General features: G+C 46.8%; 1 protein-coding gene across 1 annotated transcript; it reads right to left on the bottom strand.

Annotated features, from left to right (window-relative positions):
* Window positions 1-4,032: 4,032 nt before the first annotated feature.
* Window positions 4,033-6,936, bottom strand: KCNA5 (potassium voltage-gated channel subfamily A member 5). Its single transcript, XM_007967308.3, has one exon. It carries the CDS (start codon window positions 6,643-6,645, stop codon window positions 4,828-4,830), a length of 1,818 nt encoding a protein of 605 aa, XP_007965499.3. The 5' UTR covers window positions 6,646-6,936; the 3' UTR covers window positions 4,033-4,827.
* Window positions 6,937-22,571: the final 15,635 nt, after the last annotated feature.

The following is a 22,571-nucleotide window of genomic DNA, read 5'->3' as shown; positions in this document are numbered from 1 at the left end:
GGGCTTCAAAGGCAGCTTGGATACGGATAAACTGACACGGCAGGGATGCGCCTCAGGAAGCAGGGTAGGTAGGGCAGCTGAATGACGACTGAGAGGCTTTCATGCAGAAGACATGGAGTGGAATTACTGAGAGAAATCAAGCCTCAGAGTCAGGGAAAACAATGCCAAACTTGCCTTAATTGGAGGCGGCACCTTGGATGAGTTACCTCTTCTCTCTGAGCCTTGCTTTGCTCTTCTGTAAAATGAACAGGACAGACCAGATTGTTTGTAAGGTTCCTTCTAGCGGAAACATCCCTTGGAGGAAAATTTGACACTGGACAATAAATGACAAGTAAAAGAGAAGATAACAAGCATCTTTCTCTGTCTGGAGGCCTGTGGTCTGGAGTTGAGTCACTCCAGGCTGGGTCACCCTGACCCCAGACCCATGCACACTGTTACATGAGTAGATACCGCTCTACCTGTACATACCACACACACACCATGTGCACACAGAGGCCACCAGGCCTAGGGCCTACATGTATAGCCAGAGAAGAGCCAGCTAAGGAAGTTGCGCAGTTGAAATGCCCCCTCCAGAAAAAGACTAAGGCCAGCAGCAGAAGGAGGCCCATGCTCTGGTGGTGGGGATCCACTTCCACCAACAACTCAGGGCAAACCCACTGGCCAGTGTCCTAGGCAGAATTTCCAGTTTGGCATCTTCTTCCTTTTCCCTGAAAATACAGCAGCCTGTCCCACAGACGTATAGAAAAAAATCTAATTTTTATGAGGCCGTAGAAGCAAGCTAAATCTTTCTTCTGAGGTCGACCATGGGCTAGGAAATGCCAGCATGCGACCTCCTCTCCAAACCAAAGATTGGCATTTGCAATACAGGCAAGTTGAACTGAGCAAAATCAAATCAGAGGAGACAGATCAGGGCTTCACAGGCATGACTGGATACCCAGGAGGCAGCCTCTGTGTGACTGATAAACTGATGAACTGATGTGACAGGGATGTACGGCTCTGGAGCTGAGGCTAGTGTTCACATTTTTTAAAGATTCCATTGTATACGGTTATATAAGTAGCTACACAATAGCCTCCATTTTGCCTCTTGGCCGACAAAGCCTAGAATATTTACTTTCTGGCTCATTTCAGAAATGTTGCCAACCCCCCCTCTGAACAATTGTCGCATCCCCCAGCTACTGGTAACATTGGAGCTCCCACCACTGATGGGGACGGGGCAGTGATTCTCCTCTGGGCCACTGCCCTCCCTGCCCTCATCCGGCATGCCCTCCTTTCTTCCCGGCCTCACTGTAAGGCCTGCAGCAGCTTTTCTCTTCTACCCTCATCCTCACTGATTCTCTCACTCCCACTTCTGTCCCGCATCGCTCCATTTCGGAATCCCCTACAAGGTACTTGGACACACATCATCTTGCATGACTTGCTTTTGCTTTACACTGACTGTTTCTCCTGTGGGACTTCAGCTCTGTGAAGGCAGGAACCACATCCTAATATTTTTCCCAGCATGCCCTTCCATGCGCAGGAGACTGCTGGGCCCAGAGTAGCTGCTGAGTAGATCTGTGCCACTGAGGTCAAAAGAGAGAAGAACGCTTGTCCCTCACCCAGGGTCAATCTCCACTGTGCACAAATCTGCCACTTCTGGAGGGGACTTGGAGATAAGTGTCCCTGCACCAAGAAAAACACTCTGTGTCATCCCAAGCCTGGAAGCGCTTTCATCATTCACACGAAAATAACACAAATCCCAACTCTATGGAAAAACTCCACCGGGGCTCCTTGTCTGTTTCATCCACTCACCTAGGGGACGTCCGCAGCAGGGCAAGACAAGGAACTGAGACTTTTAAAGCATGTGAATCTTTTTTTTTTTTTCCCCTGAACCTGTAATTACCTAAAGTTTAGCAAGCATTTAGGCAGGAGAAGAAAAAAAGTAGGCAGTAAAAAAGGGGGAGCCTGATGTGTTGCTGTCTTTATATCCAACTGCAACCTGCTTTCTGGGCCTTGATTGCCAAAGCTGGTAGATTATGAACTCAGGGGTGGTTTCCTCCCATGGGAACCAAGAAGCAACATCTGGATAAAAGGCTTGGCAGAGGCTCCTTGATTTAATCTTCTCAGGAAGGTAAAGGCTATGGAAATCAATAACAGCAGAGAAGCAGAGAAGGGTGGGAGGGGACAGGAAAGGGTTCCTTACCTCAGGTAGCCTGGGGAAAAGTCCTGACTCTCAGAGCTGTTCCCTGTTAATTACATCAAAAGGCAAAGCAGGATGGCTGGAGTGCAATAGTGGAGCCTGTTTCCAGAATCATAGCAATGGATGCGCTGAGAATATGAGGACATGGAAATACTCTGAACTGCCTAGTGGGTCCCCCCACCTCCCCCGACCAATGCTTTGTGACAGATCTCGCACGTCACTGGTCCCCAGGATCGAAGGCTACAACAGGGGACTGAGATGCTGGACTTCAGGATTCCCTCTGGAACCACTCCGGTCCCTTTAGGAAACCTGCTTCACAATATCCTTTCCTCCTGCAAAAAAATAATACAGGGAACCTCACTCTCATTCCCTCCACTCTGTCCTTGAGGATTTCTATAAGATTATGCCCATGTACTGGACATTTTAAAGATGCAGTCCATTCTCATTGGACCAACATCTTGTCAGACACCTGGACACATGGAAGGCCCTGGGGGGCTTCTCTCTCAGTAGTTGCTTGAGCCTAAAGGAATAAACCTTCAGGTCAAAGGTGGTGACATCTCTTGTTTCTGAGGAAAGCTGGAGCCCTGGGGGTGATTTCCCCATCCCAGTCACTAGGTGTGGGCTAAACTACAAACATTAGCTTTAAAGGCAGAGAGGGTTTGGAGGTGACACTGTGTACAGTGGAGCTCTGGCAAGATGCCCCGCTTTTAGGCAGATTGTAAATTATAAATGAATAAAGTGTCTCTGTTCTTCTTCCTTTGCCTTAGCATGCAATGAAAATCAACAGAGCCCTGTCTCCACAATCCTTCTGTTTCCTCCTCAGATTTGGTGTTAAAAGCTTCTGGCTAGAAACGACTTCGGACACTCACAGACCCTGGCTTTCCTTACCGTGCTGGCCATTTTATTTAAACCCACAATTCCCAACCATTGATTTATAGATCTCCCCTCACTCACAGGGAGACCTGGACACACCCTGAGATCTAGCCATGAAGCCCACTGCTGTCCTGGGGGAGGTGTGACTCCAGCCCAGTAGCCCACCCTGGTGAGGATGTAAAACAGCCCCAGCTTTGGATTATTCAGCAGAAAAAGCAGCAGCAGGAATCCGGAGCCCCACGGATTCCTATCAGCAGATAGCTAATCCCAGAGAGAAATGCTAGCTAGTGTTGTGCCCACTGCAATGTTTTGCTACAGCCTTCCAGTGACAAGGGAACAAGGGGATTTGTTCTGAGTTTAGGGATTACTTGGGGCAAGGCCACAATCTGTAGAAAACAGCTTTTCACGTGAACAAGCAAATCCTTCCATTTGGCCTCTCACTGTTGCTGTTGTCATAAACACATTGCGTGCTGCTCTGCCATGCCAGGAGGGCAGTGAACCACCGGCGCAGGTCCCTCTGTGACTCGCACACTGGGGCTGCCAGGACTGCTTCATGTCTGTGGGAATCAGGCTTGTTTCTCAGAGCTGCTGAGAGCCACCCTGAGGAGGGCTTAAAACCTGCAAACAAAGGAATGAAAGCCAGTGCCGGGAGACCCAGCAAGACAGTCAGGGGTCTGATCCCCCTTTTCATTTTAGTGCCCGCCATACTCCAAGCTGACCATAAGGGCTAATACTACTGCTTCAGAGAGCGTCCCACAGGGGCGTCCGTGCCATAAACAGCCTGGACAAAGCTCACCCACCATTGTCTATGAGGCACCAAGGGGCGTACTGCAAAGACGTCGCCAAGCAAATCATGAGCTTTTCAGATTTCCTCTCACCCCAGTCAATGCATTTGCTCTGACTTCAAAACCAGAAACAGAGAGTGACAGACTATTTTTTAAATGTCAGAAAATATATCAGCTGCAGAAAAACTAACACTTGCCTCAACAAGGTAACCTTTTATTTCCTGGGATTAAAAATAAAGAGAATAAATTATCAGAAGTATTCCTCCAATATCATTAAAATGCTTTTTGAAGAAAGTTACAAGAATTGTTTAAGGCGCATAGAAAAAGTCAGATTTGCCTTTCTTCAAGAACATTCTCTGCCCTAGACACAAAGCACCAATACCACATCCCAGAAAAGACAGAGGCTTGGAGACACAGGAACCAGAACAGCCCATACCAAGATCTCTGGCTCTAATATAAGTATCACAGAAAAACATCAGGACAACTCTTTCTTCCATAAATACAACATGTATCTTGAAAATATATCCAAAATATCTCTATCTAAACTACAGTACAAAAAGCCACTTACCAGGCATAAAAATAATATTTTCCCCTATACACAAATGTAATCATATGTAAAGCAAATTTGGAACACATGGATGGAGGAGTTACGTAATCTCTTGGGATCTGGGCTATTTAGAGTCATTTTTGTTTGGGTTATCCCTCTGCGGGGTATAGGAGACTGGCTACAAATACATCCATCTCACAGCGCTTACCATTTCAACAGCTCCTGCGTCATGGAATGTGGTACTTTTTAAAAATAGGTGACCCTTGGGTGTCATGGAAAGAAGAGAGAAAATGGGGGGATTGAGGGAGGGAGGAAAGGAGTGAAAGGAGAGGGGTAGACTGAGGTTACAGTGTGACTTCAAATACTCTGTGGTATAATGTAAATATCCACGTTCAGCAAGCCTCCCATTCCCTACCCCACTGCCACCAGTCTGCCTGAATCTCCTTTCACAAATCTGTTTCCCGGCTGGTGTCCAGGCAGAGGGCATAAAGGGACCTCCGCAAGTCCACGTTGCTCTTGGCCTTGATGTTACACTTCTCTAGGGGGCAGCTGCTCCTTCGGGCACTGTCTGCATTCTCCAGGGTCCCCCCAGCCTTGCAGAAGGATCCCCTGCTCCCGCTGGACTCCTGGACCTTCCGCTGCACTCCTCTGTCCAGCCCCGGCCCCTGGCTCTGAGGGCCCTGCTCTTCCTTAAGGACTGCCGGCTCCTCATGGTCCGTCTCCCGGTGGTAGAAGTAGTTGAAGTTGGAGACAATGACGGGCACAGGCAGGGCAATGGTGAGGACCCCCGCGATGGCACACAGCGAGCCCACGATCTTGCCCCCCACAGTGATGGGCCTCATGTCCCCATAGCCCACAGTGGTCATGGTGACCACTGCCCACCAGAAGGCATCAGGGATGCTAGAGAAATGGGTCCCCTGGTTGTCAGCCTCTGCGAAGTAGACGGCACTGGAGAAGAGGATGACCCCGATGAAGAGGAAGAAGATGAGCAGCCCCAGCTCCCTCATGGAGGCCTGCAAGGTCTTGCCCAGGATCTGCAGCCCCTTGGAGTGGCGGGAGAGCTTGAAGATGCGGAACACCCGGACCAGGCGGATGACTCTGAGGATGGCCAGGGACATGGCCTGCTGCCCATTCTGGCTGCCTCCTCCGCCCCCTGGCTGTTGCTCTGCCAGCTCGGTGCCCAGGGTGATGAAGTAAGGGAAGATGGCCACCACATCGATGATGTTCATGATGTTCCGGGAGAACCCTGCCTTGCTGGGGCAGGCGAAGAAGCGCACGAGCAGCTCGAAGGTGAACCAGATGACGCACGTGGTCTCCACGATGAAGAAGGGGTCGGCCAGGGTCCTGGGCAGGAGCGGTGCCACCGTAGGGCCAGAGGGCGGGGCCATGACCCCGCTGCCGTTGGTCCCAGGGGCTGGTGCGGGAGGCTGGTGGGGCGCTGGGGGGTGGCGGAGCAGCTCGCGTTCATCCCTGAACTCGGGCAGGGTCTCCAAGCAGAAGGTGATGATGGAGATGAGGATGACCAAGACCGAGACGATGGCGATGGCCCGCGCGGACCCAGAGCTCTCAGGATACTCGAAGATAAGCCACACCTGGCGCTGGAACTCGTTGCGGGGCAGGGGCTTCTCCTCTTCTTTAATGAAGCCCTCATCCTCGCGGAAGCGCTCCATGGCCTCGTCCCCCAGCTGGTAGAAGCGGATCTCGTCCGCGAACACATCCAGGGAGACGTTGACCGGCCTCCGCAGGCGGCCCCCCGACTGGTAGTAGTAGAGGATACCGTCGAAGCTGGGCCGGTTGCGGTCGAAGAAGTACTCGTTCCTCAGGGGGTCGAAGTAGCGCAGGCGCTTGGCGGGGTCGCCCAGGAGGGTGTTGGGGAACTGCGCCAGGGTGCCCAGCTGCGTCTCGAAGCGCAGCCCGGAGATGTTGATGTGGACGCGCTGGTGGTGCAGGGACGCCGTGCCCAGAGCCTGGTCCTCCACCGTGCCCAGGCCGGGGTCGCCTCCTTCCTCCTCGTCCTCGGAAGGCGGCCGTCGAGGCTGTGGCAGCTCCTTGGGCAGCGGAGGCAAGGGCCGCACTCCCGGGTCCGCGTCTCTCGGCGCGCCGCGCCCTTTTGGCGCCGGCTCCTTGGGCCCATCGCTGAGCCCAGCCGTCGGGGGACACTGGAGCTCTCCCCCTGTGGCCTGGCCGCAGCCTGCCCGGGCCTCATCGCCTCCTCTGACGGTCATGGCACCGCCGTTCTCCAGGGGCACCAGGGCGATCTCCATGGCGCGGGAGCAGCGGGCATGCTGCGCCCGGGCTGAACTGCTCCCGCGCCCCCTACTCACGCTCCGCGGGCACCTCCCGTCAGGCTCCGCTCCCGCGGTCGGCCGGCCCCTCTCTGGGGCGAGCTGGGGTTGCTGGCGCGATCCCCTCGCTTGGCCCTGACGTCAAGAAGCCGCTGCCCTGCTCTCTGCCTCTCTCTCTTCTGGCAGCCCGTTACCAAGCAGCCGAAAAGCCTCCTTCCAGCAGATGCAACCTTCAGCCGTCCCTCTCTGGCTGCGCTGCGCTTGGCCTCCACCCTCGGCGCCTCCCCCGCCTTCCCCTCTCCCTTCCCCTCCTCCTGCTTCCCCTCCCCCTCCTCCCGCTTCCCCTCCCGGGTCTTGTGGCAGCCAGTGTCTCCCCGAAGGGCGCAGCTGGTCCCCCTAGCAAGGGAAGGGAGGGCCCGAGAAGGGTGCAGCCCAGCGGAGGGAGGGAAGGAGTGGCGAGGATGGAGGAACAGGTTGTACCGAGAGCGCTGAAATTCCCAGGGCAACCAGATGAGAATAGCTCTGGATTTCGGTTCACCTGGGAACCCGCTGCAAGCCGAGTGGACTCCAGGGGGAACGAAGTGCCTTGGGCTAAAGGGAAGAAAGAGGCTTTGAGCTGAGTCGGAGTATGAGAGACAGAGACGGGAGACACCAGTCCTTTTTATTTTGGAGAAATAACGGTATTTCTTTGGGAAGAATTACAGAAGGGAGGGGGCCCACATAGTTTAGGACCTTGAAATCCATATATCAATGGAGAAGCATCTCTTTTCCCGTCTTCCTGCAGATCCACAAAAATGTACTAGAGGGTTGGAACCTTGCAGGATTCGCATGCCCTAGCCTGTTTCCAGTATGGACCCGGGGGCAGCCTAGGCAAGCAGCCTAGTCAGTAGATGAGCTGTCTGGTCTCAACGCAGCAGAACCCCTCCACCCTCTCCAACGAATCCCATTTGCAAAAACCACACTGGGGAGGGGAGAAGAGATTTTTACAATCCTGGTGAGGGCTAATCCTGTCTGGTGAATCTTGGAGCTAACAACTGCATCTAGGTCCATGAAGGAGGCTGAGGGTGGAGGGGGCTTATGAGAGGGAGTCAGGGAGGCTGTCCAATCTCCAAGGCTGGAGAATTCCCAAGAGTGGAATAATAACAACCAATACTTACTTGGCTGTTATTATGCACCAGCCCATTCTCACCACTTCACAAATATTGTCTCTGTGTATTCCTACAGCAACCTATTTTGTAAGTACTGTTATCATCACCATTTTATAAACGAAGAAACTGAGGCACAGAGAGATTGACAGACTCACCCAGGCTCACACAGGTAAAGAAAGTGATGATGCTGGAACTCAAACTCAAACAATCAGAGTTTGGCCCTTGTCCCCTGTATTTCACTCCTCTATAGAAATGCATAATCCCTTTTCCTGATACAAGCACTCCCTCACTCCAACATCTGGCCTGAGAACTTTAGTTCCCTGCTGCAGGAGGCAGGAGAATGGCTGATATATAAATCTTTCTAGGTTGGGACACTAGGGAATATTGCCCTGCCTTGTCTCTACCCCTGCACGGTTTTAGCAGGCATTGGTAACCAAGCGAAATCTGTTTCAAGGTGTGTGTCTGGAACTGCCAGACACAGTCTCCAGAAGTTTCTTGGTTCTAAATTATCATAAAGTGGCTGTGTTTTTGAATGTCTGTTTTCATTGTCTATTTTTATTTCTGTATATTTCAGATTTATATGCGTGAAGTTAGGACCTCTTGTCAATGAATATCTCTATCCACAGGGTGTGATTTGGAAACTTGGTCCTGGGTGCACAAGTGTGCGTTGCAATAGCAGGGCATAGACACACAAACTTGGGTCAAGGTTTGAGAAGTGTGTGTACATATGGCTTTTTAAGAGTTTATACGTCAAGGTGGATGTGAATTTGGTGTACGTAAGTATTTTCATTGTGTATGACTGTGCATATTGTTGGCTGTCTTTGCAGATGTGCATGAGTGAGGAAGGGCATGAATATGAAAATCAGTATGTGAAGGCATCACTGGTGAACCACAGGGCCTTGCATTCTCTTTCCCCATATCTATGCTATCCCTGCTTCATCTCCAGTGGGCTTTTTTTCTTCTCTGGCTCTGAGGTTGCCAGTTAGGATCAGGTATTTTCCTGGGGAGGCTGGGACTTACTGAGCTTGTCTACTGATTCATGCATCTTGTAAGTATAAGGATGCCATATTCGTTCACATGGGTTCTCCTCGGGCTCCCCAGAGGAAAGAGTTCTCTGGAGCTTGTCTTTCAGGGGCTTTCTGGGAGATTGCTCCCTGAAGAATAAGAGTACAACATAAACAGTCCAGGAAAAGCACAAAACCCAGGCCTCCTTTAATGTGGTATTTCCTTAAATCTGTTTCCCATGCATTTGCCAGTTCTTATAGGTTTCTTGCAAAATTACCTTCAGGTGCCACATGTGGTAGCCATGGAGGTATACTGCTCAAATCTCCCTTAAAGAAAGAACTTGCTTTTCAACTGCCAGAGTGCACTTAACTGACCGCCTCCAGCTGTTGTCACTTTCTGGCTCTGCCTCAGCTTTAGTGCAGGGGCCAAACTCCTTCAGGGTAGCTCTCTGAGCATAGCAGGGTTACATTTCTACCCAGTGCAGATTTCCACTAATGGGCAATCTTTGCTCTGCATTCCCCCAACAGATTGGCCAAGACTTTGAAAGATCTGCATTGCACTCTGAGACTCTCTCTGTCCAACCCCTCTTCCTCCCCTCTTTCCTTTCACAAGTGCCAGATCAGCATCATAATCTGAATGTTTTCTCTAATGAACTCTTCTTCCTATCACTTTTATCTTTCTTTATTATCTCCCAGTAAACCTCTTACACTCCTAACTCAATCTTTGTCTTCTTCCCAGAGCACTCATTATATAACTGAAAGCTGCCTTCTTTACTATCTATCTAATCCTACGAGGTTAACTCTTTTATAGCAGTGCTTAATGTGCACCATTGCCTGAGGATTTTGTTAACATGCAGACTCTAAACCAGGGTAAGGCTTAGAGTGCATTTCACACAGCGCCCAAGTGATACTGATGCACCTGTCTAGAGATCACATTCCCATAAGAATAAATTTTTATCTCTATGTGTGTATGCATGTATGTATCTAGCTATCTAGCTATCATGTCTACGAATGGTATCTACCACAGTATATATATCTATCCATCAATCTATCTGTCTATTTACCTACCTAACTTTCTAGCTAGCTACTCTCTAGTTACCTATTTATCAATTTATAAGTGATAGGTAGGTAGATGAGAGAGAGGGAGAGAGCTAACAGAGAGATAGAGATATTTTGAAATCAAGAAACATTTTTTATTGATCTTTGATTTTCTTTACAACACCAAACATGGTGCCATGTCCATATTATGCATTTTGCTAAATATGTACTGAACGCAATTGAACTGGGGGAAAGAAAATCAGCTGTTGGAGCAGGGAGGGAGGGAAAAGCTGGGGATAGGAACTGAAAGGTGGTTTCTGAGATTAGCTAAGTACGCAAAGTGGTTGTGGAGACGGGACCTAACCATCTGAAGACTTATTACCATTTGTTCAGGTTACATACCACTGTATTATCACAGACCACTCCAACTTTGTGGGCAAAAGCAACAATTTCATATTTCGGACTGTATAGTTTAATTTTTTTGGTTGAGACCCGAGGTGACTATAGCTGTGTTTATTATATGAGTAACACAAAACAAAGACACCTGCTGGATTTTCATCTAGGTCAGGGAAAAACTTTCCCCATTGGACAGCATTTAAAGGGACAGAGGGGGGCAAAAAATATGCTACTAGTCTCTCTGTCAGACATTGATTTTACTCCTCTGTGGTGCAGGGGGTTCATAGATACAGGAAGCCAAATGTGAGGAGAGGATCCTAGCAGTAGCCGTGTCTGACACACCGTGCCAGCCAGGTGAACATTCTAGCCAGTCTGTCCAAGTCTTAGGGCTCAGGGCCCCCTGCTCCTTTCTTTCGAGAGGAAGAGAAGTTGCTGCTGAAAGGACCACATCTCTAAAGCATCTCTAGCCAGCTCTGGCAGGGTGCCACCAGGAACCCAGGCACAGCCCAGAGAGCTTGAGGAAGAGAAGTGCACTTGGAGCTGCTTTTCCAGCTTCTTTTTCATTCCTCTGGTAAACCAGTTATTCCAGCTTGCCCCAGTTATACCTGTGCCTGACCTCCCCGAGGTTTCAATCCATTAAAAAAGAAACTTGAACAAAACCGGTATTGTATCTTCTCTACGAGGGAGGCTGTCACCCCCAGATTAGAGAAAACGTGTTTTCTCCAACTTCCCCACAATTCCTTGGCCAGCATCTTTCATCATCTAAAGCATTTCAAGGGACAGAGGAAGGCAAAACTTATGCCACTAGTCTTACTGTCAGACATCGATTTTCCTCCTCTGTGGTGCGGGGGATTCATAGGTGCAGGAAGCATCTATGTGTTACTCATATAATAAACAGAGCTATTGTCACCTCGTGTCTCAACATGGAGACATTGGAAGTGAGAAACAAGAGCTCGGGACTTCTTAGGCTGGACCAACAAGAGCCAAAGAGAAGACAGCTTGGTGAAAATAAACCATACTAAGGCACCTTTCTTTAAAAATAAATTAATACATACACAAACTGACACAAACTTAGTAACTTGATTCACAGGTCTTTGGTAGCCTGGGTCTTACTGCCAAATATTACAGAGTCTATAAATCCATGGTACATCACTATTCCGTAATCCATGGCAAAGAAGGATTGTCAAGCAATAATTGCTAATAGTGTATTAATCAGCAAACAGGTGAAGCTGTCTTTCACCTAATTCTCTATCCTGGATGCATTCGCCTTGTAGATCTTCAGTAAAAAAAAAAAAAAAAAAAAAAAAACCACTTTAATGAGGGGGGCAGCTGTTTTCCCTTCCCTCCCCTTCCCTTCTCACTGGCCCCTTAATCCAACACCTTGGGAAGGAAACCCTGGAAGTGACCTTCCTTTCCTGTTTGATGGAAGTGACAAAGATGGAGTAAAACAAAACACACAAACAAAACATGCATGCCTGTGCTGGGGGCAGGCAGCTGGTCACTTGCATGTTAAGAGATGGAAGCAGGAGGGGGAGGAGGGGCAGGAATGAGGCGGAGGGTTGGGGGAGAGCAGGAGATTATGCTTAAACCGACCCAGATCCTGACAGAGACCTCCAAGGGCTACTAGGATTTCCTGTTTAGAAAGATTAATATGAGAGCCCATTCACACAAATTGAGGCTCCCATCTGGAGCTTGATTTTTTCTTTTCCTTCCCCCCCCCCCGTCTAGATATAATCCAGGAATAAATTCATTAATGGATTCATTAAATCCATTGCATTTTCAAAGGCCAGACATAGAAAATAAAGCATCCTAAACACACAGGGGCTGGGGGTTCAAGGGACAGCTTGCCCTGTGAGTGCTGCTCTTCTCTCTCTCTCCTTCCCTTCCCTTCCCTCCTCCACGGGCAGGTTGATGGGTTACAGGTGCATTGTCACCCACTCTCAGTCTCTCTTTTTCTCTTGTCCATCTTTTCCTCCCTCAGACATCTCAAAGGTTTCTACTCCCATAACATGAAAACCTAACTGTGAAGTTACGAACCAATGGCTTCGTTTGTAGTTTAGGGCTAGAAGTGTTTGAATTGTTTTCTGTGTTCTCAAGAACAGATGCATCCCTTATTTTCTAAGTCTCTGTTTAGGTGCCCAGACCAAGGAAGGCATTCACTGACTACTTTTGAATATAAAGTATATTCAGTCGAATATATGTCTTTTCTAGCTAGATTATTGTCCACATTGTATAAAGATATATTTATGAATTTAACTTATGTATCAAGACATAGTTTTTAAATTACCTTATTTTAAAAATGTAAGACAGTTTCATATCCCTTCTAAAGCTGGAAAAATCATGTGGTCACTACACAATTCCTGCAGTCCAGGCAGACAAAGATGTGCGTAACATTAGCCTTTGCACCCATTTTCCCCAATGTCCTATCAAAATAAGTTATCTTTATTTCGATTTGACAAAACATTGGTTTAGTCATGGAATGGGATTAAGGTTCCACTATGGTTTTGATGTAACCGGACCTGGAGGCTGGGATGCAATGGCTTCCAGAGGCTCGCTACTCAAAATGCAGTCCATGGACCAGCAGTGTCAAGGTCACCTGTAAATGTGTCAGAAATGCAAATTCCTAATCCCCTCGTCAGACCTATTGAATTAGAACATCTGGAGACAGAGCCCAGGAATTTGTTTCCAGAAGTTCTCTGGGTGATTTTGATGCCTGTCAAAGTTTCAGAACGATGCTCTTCAGGGCTGATTCTTTCACTGGATGCCATGGTGCATAAGGAATTCTGGGGCTGGGAGACAAATTCTCTTACGTAAGAGCTTGGGATCTGGACTGGGGTAGATCTAGCCAGAGTTCCAGCAATATGCCTTACTCATATGACACTCAGCCTCTCTACGACTCAGTTTCTCTATCTGTAAAATGGACACTAATAGTACCCACCTCTTGTAATTGCTCCAAGTATTAAAGCTGTGATGGAATGTAAGTACTCAATTATTATACTTAGTATTGTTAATGCCAGTTAGTTAGTCTGTGCAATTTGACAGCTGACAAGTACATGCACAGTCCCCAAATTATCTGCATTAATTGTCTATAGTGACCATTGGGGTAATTAGTGCCCTTTATCTTTGTTCACATGATAACGTGGCCATGATCTTCAAGCTTAGTGGAAAGTGAGGCAAACTGTTTCCCTGGGTTTTAGCCTCAGCAAGGCAGATACCCTAAGTGGTGGGTGTCAGAGTAACAGACCCTCATCATCTGGTCCAGGCCTTCCTGGTAATGTCAGTTTTCTAATTGCTGCTGTAACAAACTGCCACAAACTTAGTAGCTTAAAACAACACAAAATTTTTATCTTGCTATTGTGGAGGTCGTAAATCCAAAACAGGTCTCTCTGGGCTAAAGTCAAGGTGTCAGCAGGGCTGGTTCCTTTGGGAGACCTCAGGGGAGAATCTGTGTCTTTGCCTTTTCCAGCTTCTAGAGGTCACCCATATTCCTTGGCTTATGGCCCCCTCCTCCATCATCAAAGCCAGCGACTGTATCACTCTGATCTCTGCTTCCTTTGTCACTTCTCCTCCTCTGACTCTCCAGCCTCCCTCTTCTCGCTTTTAAGAACTCTTGTGATTACATTGGTTCTACCTGTATAGTTCAAGATAATTTCCATTTTAAGATCCTTATTATAATTACATCTGCCAAATCCCTTCTGCCATGTGGTAATATGTCCACATGTTCCAGGGATCAGGGTGTGGACATCTTTGGAGGACCCTTATTCTGCTACCACACTGATTTTTGCCCCTCCTAAGTGTGCAGGGAGACTCATAGGATGCGACCTCCAGAGACACAAGAGACCTAAGAGATCAGCTAGTCAAATCATCAGATTTTACTGTCTGCAAACATTTGGAGATGGCTCTCGAGAAAGAACAGAGGCTGAACAACCTAAGACCCTGGCTTAACACCCAGATCTGTGGAGTCCAGTGGTCTCACCAGCAGGCAAACTCTCTGATGCCAAGAAAAAGCCCCCAAGCAGCCAATGGTATCAAGTCATAAAAATTTAAACCCGGACTTCCAGGAAGATGAAAGGTGATACGGAAGACTGAGTCATGCCACGGGGTGCCTGTCTCCCGGTCTGTGAAGGAAGAATTTATCGTGTTTCCTCATTCTCTGGAAGCTGTCTTTCTACTCCTGAGGTCCGGTGCATGCACGGGATATTTGCAAATTGAAAGCCTGGTCTCTCATTAATCACTGCCACTTCTCATGGAGCAAGAAGCAGTGTGATTTCTCACACATAGCAATCATTTCTTTCCCTGATAAAGACAGTAATCTGGGGAAGGGCAATTATCTCAGCAGAATTACCAATCTTGCAGCGTGTCTGAAAGCACACGGTGTTCATTTACTGCTATTTTAATGTCTGCCATCTTCCTAGTTCCTCCCCAGCCCAATGCTGAAACCCCCACCCTCCCACTCTCTTTCTTTCTTTCCTTTTTTTTTTTTTTTTACTAATCTTGGGAAATAACTTCCTTATTTGTAGTGCACCGATGCCAATTGTGGGAATATGATATTGAAGATCGTGATAAGGACTCTCACACTCTCAGCTGAGGCTTGGCCACCACCCATTGCATTTCTCAACTGAGCTTCAAAGCTTTTGTCTTTGCTGACAAAGAAATGACTCGCAAATGCCGCCAAGGCTGACTTTGTGAAGGACATGGTGACTCTCAGCTCCCTGGTATTACTCTACTAAACTGGATAACACTGAAAACCAGTTACCAAGTGGTGAAGGCTGCTTTCCTAGAGCCCGGGAATAAGGCAAAACTGCAATATGTGTGTGTGTGTGTGTGTGTGTGTGTGTCTGTCTGTCTGTCTGTCTGTCTGTCTATGTTTGGGCTGAGCTGAGGAGGGCCTGGCTGCTAACATCCTCTCTAGGCAGTGTAATAAGCACTACGTCGGGAGGCAGAAAACGGTGGTTGAGTCCCACTGTACACCTCTGACCACTACCTACGTGGTTTGAGCAACTAATTTAGCCTGTCTAATGTTTTAACCTATAAAATGAGAAATACAACGTTGAGCTCATGGTTACAATAGGGTTCGTGTAAAATAAACTGCATTTAAACTGGGGCCTATTCTGTCATCATAGTAGTTAACGTTTCTTGAGCTGATGTTAAATGCCCAACCTTGAACTATACCTTTCACATACCCCACAATGCCGCATCCTCAAAACAGCCCGAAGGAGTAGATGTTACTGTTAATTCTAGTGTGTAGATATGGAAACTGACTAATGCAGGTAAGCGAATTGTCGAAGGTCTCTTGAGTAGTAAAGGGCGGAGCCCTGGTGGCTGCTGGTCACTGCTATGCCATTATTAGGGCGTCTCCTCTGAAGAACTGTACAGCAGAGGATGTTTTTCATTAGGGTCCTCCTGCTAACTCCCCATACCCTTCTCCCACCCTGGCCTTACTTACATCAAGTACTATTCAAGGCCATTTGGAGAAAAGCCAATGACAAGGTATGAATGACTGATAGTCCCGAAGAGTTCCCATGACATAGCTTGTTCATACACAAGAATCTCTAAAAGGTGGAATGCCTTACATCTTGTCAAACCCAAGTGACTTCAAGAGGCAGAGGTTTCAGATCTGATCATCTATGTGACTTCTGATGGGGGAGTAGCCTATCGGCTCCTCAGCCAACCAAGACAGCTCCACCTGCTGCCTCCTGGCTTCTGCCTCAGTCAGATCTGTGCAGTCTTGTTGAGATCGGAAGGAGTGAGGTGAGAAGGAAGCTGTTGAGAGGAAAGTTAAGGCCACCAAGACTCAGGTGTGGAACATCAGAGGTTTGATTTTCAATCTCAAAGGAAGGAGCCTTTGTGGAGGCCATTAGCACTTTAGAAACACTGGAAATAAAGAAGGGCTTGCTTTTTGAGACAGAACTGATAGTCACCAGCAGCCACAGCTGGGCCATGCCAGCTTTTACCTCATTATGGACATTTATAAAGATTCAGAATCTTCCAGGGCCTTCCTTTGGGGGAACTCTGAGCCCCTGAGACCATCATCGTCTCGGCATTCGCAGGAAGGAGGAGACAGGCTAGGATGAGAAGTCCGAATCTCTGAAGGAAAGGGGAGCAATACATGGTGATAGGTGTGAAATCTGACTCTGCCAAACTTTCTGGCTGTGTGACCTTGGGCAAAACACTTAGCTTCCCTGTCCCTTCATTTCCTTCTCTGTAAAATGGCAGTAATCCTATTACTACTATATTAACAGTAGTAATATAACAGAGTTGCTGTAAACATTGAATTAGTTAATATTTGTAAACTGCTCAGACCAGTGTCTGGCACACAACAGGCCCTATGTGTTTATTAATAAATGAAATTTTAAAGATAGATTTCATGCCAGGAAGAGGGCCCAACACATTCCTCTTTAGAAAGACTATAAATAGAGTCAACCAAAGGACGCAGGAATTTCCTGTGAGTTAGGAAACTGTAGGGGCTATGCAGTCAGGCAGAGGGAAAGATTGCAAGCTTTGGAGTGGAAAAATCTGGATTTGAATCCCGTGACCCTATTTATGCTCTGTGTTACCTAGAGCAAGTCCTGTAACTTCTCTGAGCCTCACATCTCTCATTTGTAAGAGGAGAAGATGGCATCTAACCCGCCAGGTTATCACCCAGATTGATGATAATGTGAAAAGTAACCGGGACCCCACAAGCCCCAGTCACGGTTGGCTTTGTTGCCATTATTCTTATCATTGTCCATCTGCCGAGTAGGAAAACTCTGGAAGGCCACGTAACCTTTGTCAGCTACTCTCTCCACTCCAGTTTTCATGCAGGTACACATACTGCCTCAGGACAGCTTTCCTTTTTTTTTTTGCAACAGTCACCCAGGCGGGAGTGCGGTGGCGCGATCTCAGCTCACAGAAACCTTGGCTTCCCGGTTCAAGCGATTCTCTTGCCTCAGCCTCCCGAGTAGCTGGGACTACAGGCGTATGCCATGACGCCCAGCTAATTTTTTGTATTTTGAGTACAGACGAGGTTTCACCATGTTAGCCAGGATGATCTCGATCTCCTGACCTTGTGATCCACCTGCCTCGGCCTCCAAAGTGCTGGGATTACAGGCGTGAGCCACCATGCCCAGCTCGTTATTATTATTATTATTATTATTATTATTTTCTTAAGAGATGAGGTCTCATTCTTGTTGCCCGGGCTGAACTGCAGTGGTCTTGTCCCCATTTCTTACTCCAGGTTTCCAATGACTCTTTGAAGCTTGTGTATGGTGCAAGGAGGCTGTATTGGTCAGGGTGCAAACAGAAATGCAGAACCTCTAAGAGGTATGTGTAGTAAACAATCAGTTACAGGGACTTGACCCTATGCAATCATGCTGGTTGAGAGTATCTATAAGGCTACTGTCTTTCTGTCGGATGCTGGAACACCGGGGCCCCAGGGAAGGCATCAATAACGTGGGAGAAGGCAAAGACAAGCTGGGCCCCTCAGGACAGAATGGAGCCTGTATCTGTGTCCTCACTGCCTCCAGCCTTGATGATGCGCTTGTCCTAAAGGGGAAGGTGGTTCCCTGTGCCCTGGAGCTAAAACGCATACCTGGTCCGGGAATCAGAGAAGCTGGCGAAGGATTCAGGGAAAAGCAGAACATGTGCAGGCCCACCTGCTACCAGCCCTAGGGCATGAGTCACAAATGAGTGACAATGTACCCGAGTTGCAGAAGCACCTGCCCCACCTTCTGACAGTGAAAAATAACACAGCTGCTGCTTCACTTTTTTCCTTCAAATTTCAAGCAAAAAATGTCTCTTATTCCCCACTCTAACTTGGAACATGCAGGGAAAGGAATTCTGGGAAACATATTTCAGGCTGGCCCACTTGACACGTTACAAAGCCGCCACAGCAATTGTTTAAAAACCTAGATGAGCCCCTTACAGTGAGTTCACATATTCACAAGCCACAAGGTTCTCAACTCTAATATAAAAATGTAACCTTTTTATAACTGTTTCATCTATTTTGTGCCACATTCAATCCCTGCAAAGGCATTTCAAAGACAGAGGCTGGATAGTGTATACTGAGGTACTAGCCACACACATTTAGGTGTCTAATTGAAGTGTAACAGTGATTTTTTTAAGGGAACATGTAGGAAATGTATTTCTACACTAGGCTAAGAATCCTTGCTATCTGAGGCAGGTCCTAAAAGGCATCAGAATTCACAACAGAGGGGAGGAGAAAGTTATAAACATCATCTGTGACCTTGTGACCAGTTGTAGAAACCAGCTAACAGTGGAGCAGAAGGGCCAGGAGGTACCGATAATGAGGAATGAGTTACAGAAATGTGACTGTAGGCAATTGTGGAGACTGCTGGATGGTCTTTAGAAGGCTACTGTCTTCAGATCTGATGCTGGAGCTCTGAAAGATGCACCTGTGTTTCCTTTTAGGCTCTTTGAGAATCTGAATACGCATACGTACCGTTTTTTCCTCTTTTAAAAGTAGTGTATTTTTACCTTTCTTTCCTCTGCATCTTCTCCCTTTTCCCCTCTTCTCATTCTGATCCCATCTTGATATTTTGCAACCAGAGGAGTGAATGGTAAGTTTGATTGCCACAGAAGCACTCTATTTGTAAAAGAAGGAGGGGAGGCGAAGACACAGGATGGTGGTAGATAGCAAAATATAGAAGCTTAATATCATTTTTTTTAGTAGGATGAGTTACATTACAAGCTAGGATTCAGTTCCAGGGTGTGTGAACTGCCCTATAAGAAGAAATGTTTTTCATCTTGACCCAGTTCATTAGGACACAGAGCCCCAGATAGGGTGTCAAGAAGACCAGGTCCCAGCCCTAGCTCTGTCACTATATTAATTCTTGACAAGTCTCTTCATTGATGGAGGGCATCTTGTTCAGTTCTCAAATAAGAGTTATGAGATATTAAGGTCATCTGAAACTTGATAGACCTGTAGTTCGAAGATAGCTATGACTCAAAACTATCAATGTACTGTTGGTATAGATGTGAGGACTATTACTGGCCTCCCCTGACAAAGAGTCTCTGCTTAGCCAAACTTTAATCAGGCTTCGAACCTTCTCCTAGGTCCATCTGTGTACTCCTAGGTCTAGTTTTAGCAAATAATCTCCCATTCTTCATACCTGATCACCCTTCATTTCTGATAAGGCTCCTCGTCCTCCACTATGTTGTAACCAAAACGCAGGTCGGTTGCTCACCACATGCAGAATCCAATGAACAAGAGTGAGGCTTGGTACAAAAATAGTGAATTTATTCTGCAGCGAGCTTGGGGAAGGTGCACAAAACTCCTTGACTTTAAATGTGCTGCTTCACCTCTGGAGACACTTTTACAAGGTAAGGGGGAAACTGAGCGAGGGCAGGAGTTCCTCCTGCAAGCTTGGTGTCTTATCCACCAGACAGTTGAGTCGATACCTTTCTGGGCAGAAATAAGTTGGAAAAGGAGTCAATCTGGCATGCTTTTGATATGCCCTTCTGGTGGACGAAAGTCTTGAGGCAATTCTCAGAGGATGGAAGTTCCAGGCCACCTGCTGGAGGTGACAGTTCCCTGGCGGGTATGCTTTGGCCTGCAAATCCGCTGTCAGCTCTGGAGAAGAGATCTATCTGGGAACACACAGTTAGAAGAACTTGCCCTGCAGGGAATGTCTGGTGAGGGGGAAGTGAAAGGTTATATTTGCATTCCTAAAGGGCTAGGTAGGAAACAGGGAAAGGAGAGAGAAGAGAAAATAATAAAAAATAATAATAACTCATTCTCTTTTTCCTAGGAAAAAAATGGGGGCACTCAGTTCAAATGTCCCTGGTGAGGTATGTTCACCCTGGCCTATCTTCAGCAAGAGACCTTGAGGTCAGTTTAGCCAGAATGCCCCTTACCCCGATGTTCCTTTTAGTAATTTTCCATCCACTGACCCCCACACTGTTCCTTGGCTATATATTTCCACTTGCCCATGCTATGTTCAGAGTTGAGCCCAATCTTTCTCCCCAACAGCCAGACCCCTTTGCGGTGGTCTCCATACCTTTCACAGTGGTCTTCAATAAAGTCATCCTTATCTTGCTTTAACACATATCACTGATTAATTTTTTTTCCCTTAACATCCCTTAGATTCTTCCTCCAAGAAACCTCTCTATTAACGCTGAATGAGTCCACGGTTTGTGGAAAATTTAGTTCTTAGACGTGCATAATGTTTAAAATGTGTAACATTTCATTGGTTTTTAAGAAGGGGTTTTAGACTTACAGTTGGCCACAATGCTTCGGATGTTCTGGGAGTTCACGTCAAGTCCAAGAATGAGATTGCCACAGGAAGACCTGATTCAGGGAGATTAGAAACCAGCCCCCTTTTCACTTTTTTTTTGTTTTTCATTTTTGTACAAAATCCTTTCACTCCCACCCTCTGACCAGACTGGCTTTTTTACTTTCCCTAGAGCAGTGGATGTGGCTAGAGGCTTTACTTTGTAAGCATTTACATGGTCCTTACAATGAAAATCAAGTCTGGTCTTTGTGTCTGGACCCCCAAGACCCAGCTCAGTGCCTAGAAGGCAGCAAACTCCCAATATTTGTGTGTTGAATGCGTGAGAGGTCAACAGTGGGGTCAAGTATGCATTCATGTCAATAATGAAGATCTGATTAGCAGATCAAATAAATACTTCAATCATCCTCAGAAAAAAAGAATAACAATCCTGGACTCATCACATTATAACATTAAATTTTTATGAGTAAAAAATAGGCATTGCAGAAAACAGGAAAATACAAAAAAATTAAAAAACATCCATAATTTCGCCATCTAGTGAACATTTTTGTGTTTATATTTTATGTATAATTCTTTTCAAAATAGGATTTTCCTACATTTTTATTTAGCATTGCATTGCTAAATTATTAAATATTTTTCAAGAAGGGTTTGTAGTGACTGTGTTATTATTCCATCAAAGTATATTTATTAGACCAAATGTACCTTCTATCCTGATTCTATACATGCAAAACGCACTAAAAAAATGATATGAACTGCCTGGCATCCCTCCCACAGCCAGGAAGAGGATAAAGGTAGATTCTGAGCTCAGATGTTCTGAGAATCCAGAACTGCCTTCCTCGTGAGTGTGTCTCTAACTTTATAATGGCTCTTATGAATGGCTGATTTAAGTCACTCTTTCCTAATTTTGTTCAGATGCTTTTATACACCCTACCCCCACTAAAATACAAGATTCTTGAAATCAGGGTCTTTTATTTCTCGGTGTTCTATTCCCTCCTCTTCCCACCACATATCCCTGTCCAGCATCTAACAGAACACCTGAAGCTTTCACACTGGGTGACCTTAAATCCTGTTTGGGAGGGTTTGAATTTCAAAAGCGTCATTAAAGCTCCCCATTTCCTTTGTAACAAACATTTTACCCAAAGAGTACTCAGGGACTGAGGACAAAAAGCAAACACTTGCTTCTTTAGAAAGATGTTCCTCCATGTATACAGAGAATTGCAAGAAAAAGAGAAAGGGAGGGTAGGAAAGGAGCAAATCAAATCATCTTTTCTTCTGATTCCTGTCTGATTCCTGGCTCCAAGAGGACTGGTCAGGCTGCAGCATCTCTTGGGGACATGTGGTCAGCTGAGTGAACAGTGGAGTATGTACGGGGGTGGGTGGGGAGGAGCGGCCCCACAGAATTTTGAGCCGGAAGAGGACAATGAAGGCCACTGGGAGGTGGTTGCTATCTCTCAATTTGATGTACTCTGATTTATGAAGTGATAGCCAGGAGCCCAAACCGTCAGTTGTTGGATGCTCATGGGAGACAGGTGGTGGGGGACTGCCCCCACTTCTGTCTCTAGGACCTTCCCACCCAGTACTGTGGGCCTCCTTGTCTCTGAGCAGTAGCCCAGCCCTGCTATGTTATAAACGGAAATGTCTACCACCACCTTTCCTTGTCATTATCTTAAACAGTTCATAGAGATGAACGTCTACAATGTTAGTTAAGAATTTTGGTATTTTTGCTAAATATAAACAACTTTGGTTTATAATATTCACACAATCAACCTACGCTGATGAAGAATACTTACAACGCACTCTTATATCAGAGGTGGAGTTGTTACATAGTAGTATAGGATAGAAAAATGAAGAGCCTTCAGTCCATTGAGAATTTCCCCCAAACTCTCTCTGGGACTCTGCCTAACACAGGCTCTCCATGGCAAAAGTCTCATTCCATTCAGACGTGACCTGGAACATATCATTTCCCTTTGTGCTGCTTTATCAGGCAGAGGCAGCCACAAACAACTGGGCAAATATTAGTGCTAAACTGTGAAGTAACTAATTTTTCCCTTACCTTGGCTGCTAAGCAAATGAACAAACCTTATTCCTGT

The sequence above is a fragment of the Chlorocebus sabaeus genome, chromosome 11, assembly GCF_047675955.1.
Source record: "Chlorocebus sabaeus isolate Y175 chromosome 11, mChlSab1.0.hap1, whole genome shotgun sequence".
NCBI classification, from domain to species: Eukaryota; Metazoa; Chordata; class Mammalia; order Primates; family Cercopithecidae; genus Chlorocebus; species Chlorocebus sabaeus.
Note: the sequence above shows the minus strand (reverse complement) of the source record. Positions and strands in the feature narration are given on the sequence as shown.

Bases quoted from the DNA above. Each gene is read 5' to 3' on its own strand.
- KCNA5 (XM_007967308.3), bottom strand. From the start codon at position 6,645: ATGGAGATCGCCCTGGTGCCCCTGGAGAACGGCGGTGCCATGACCGTC.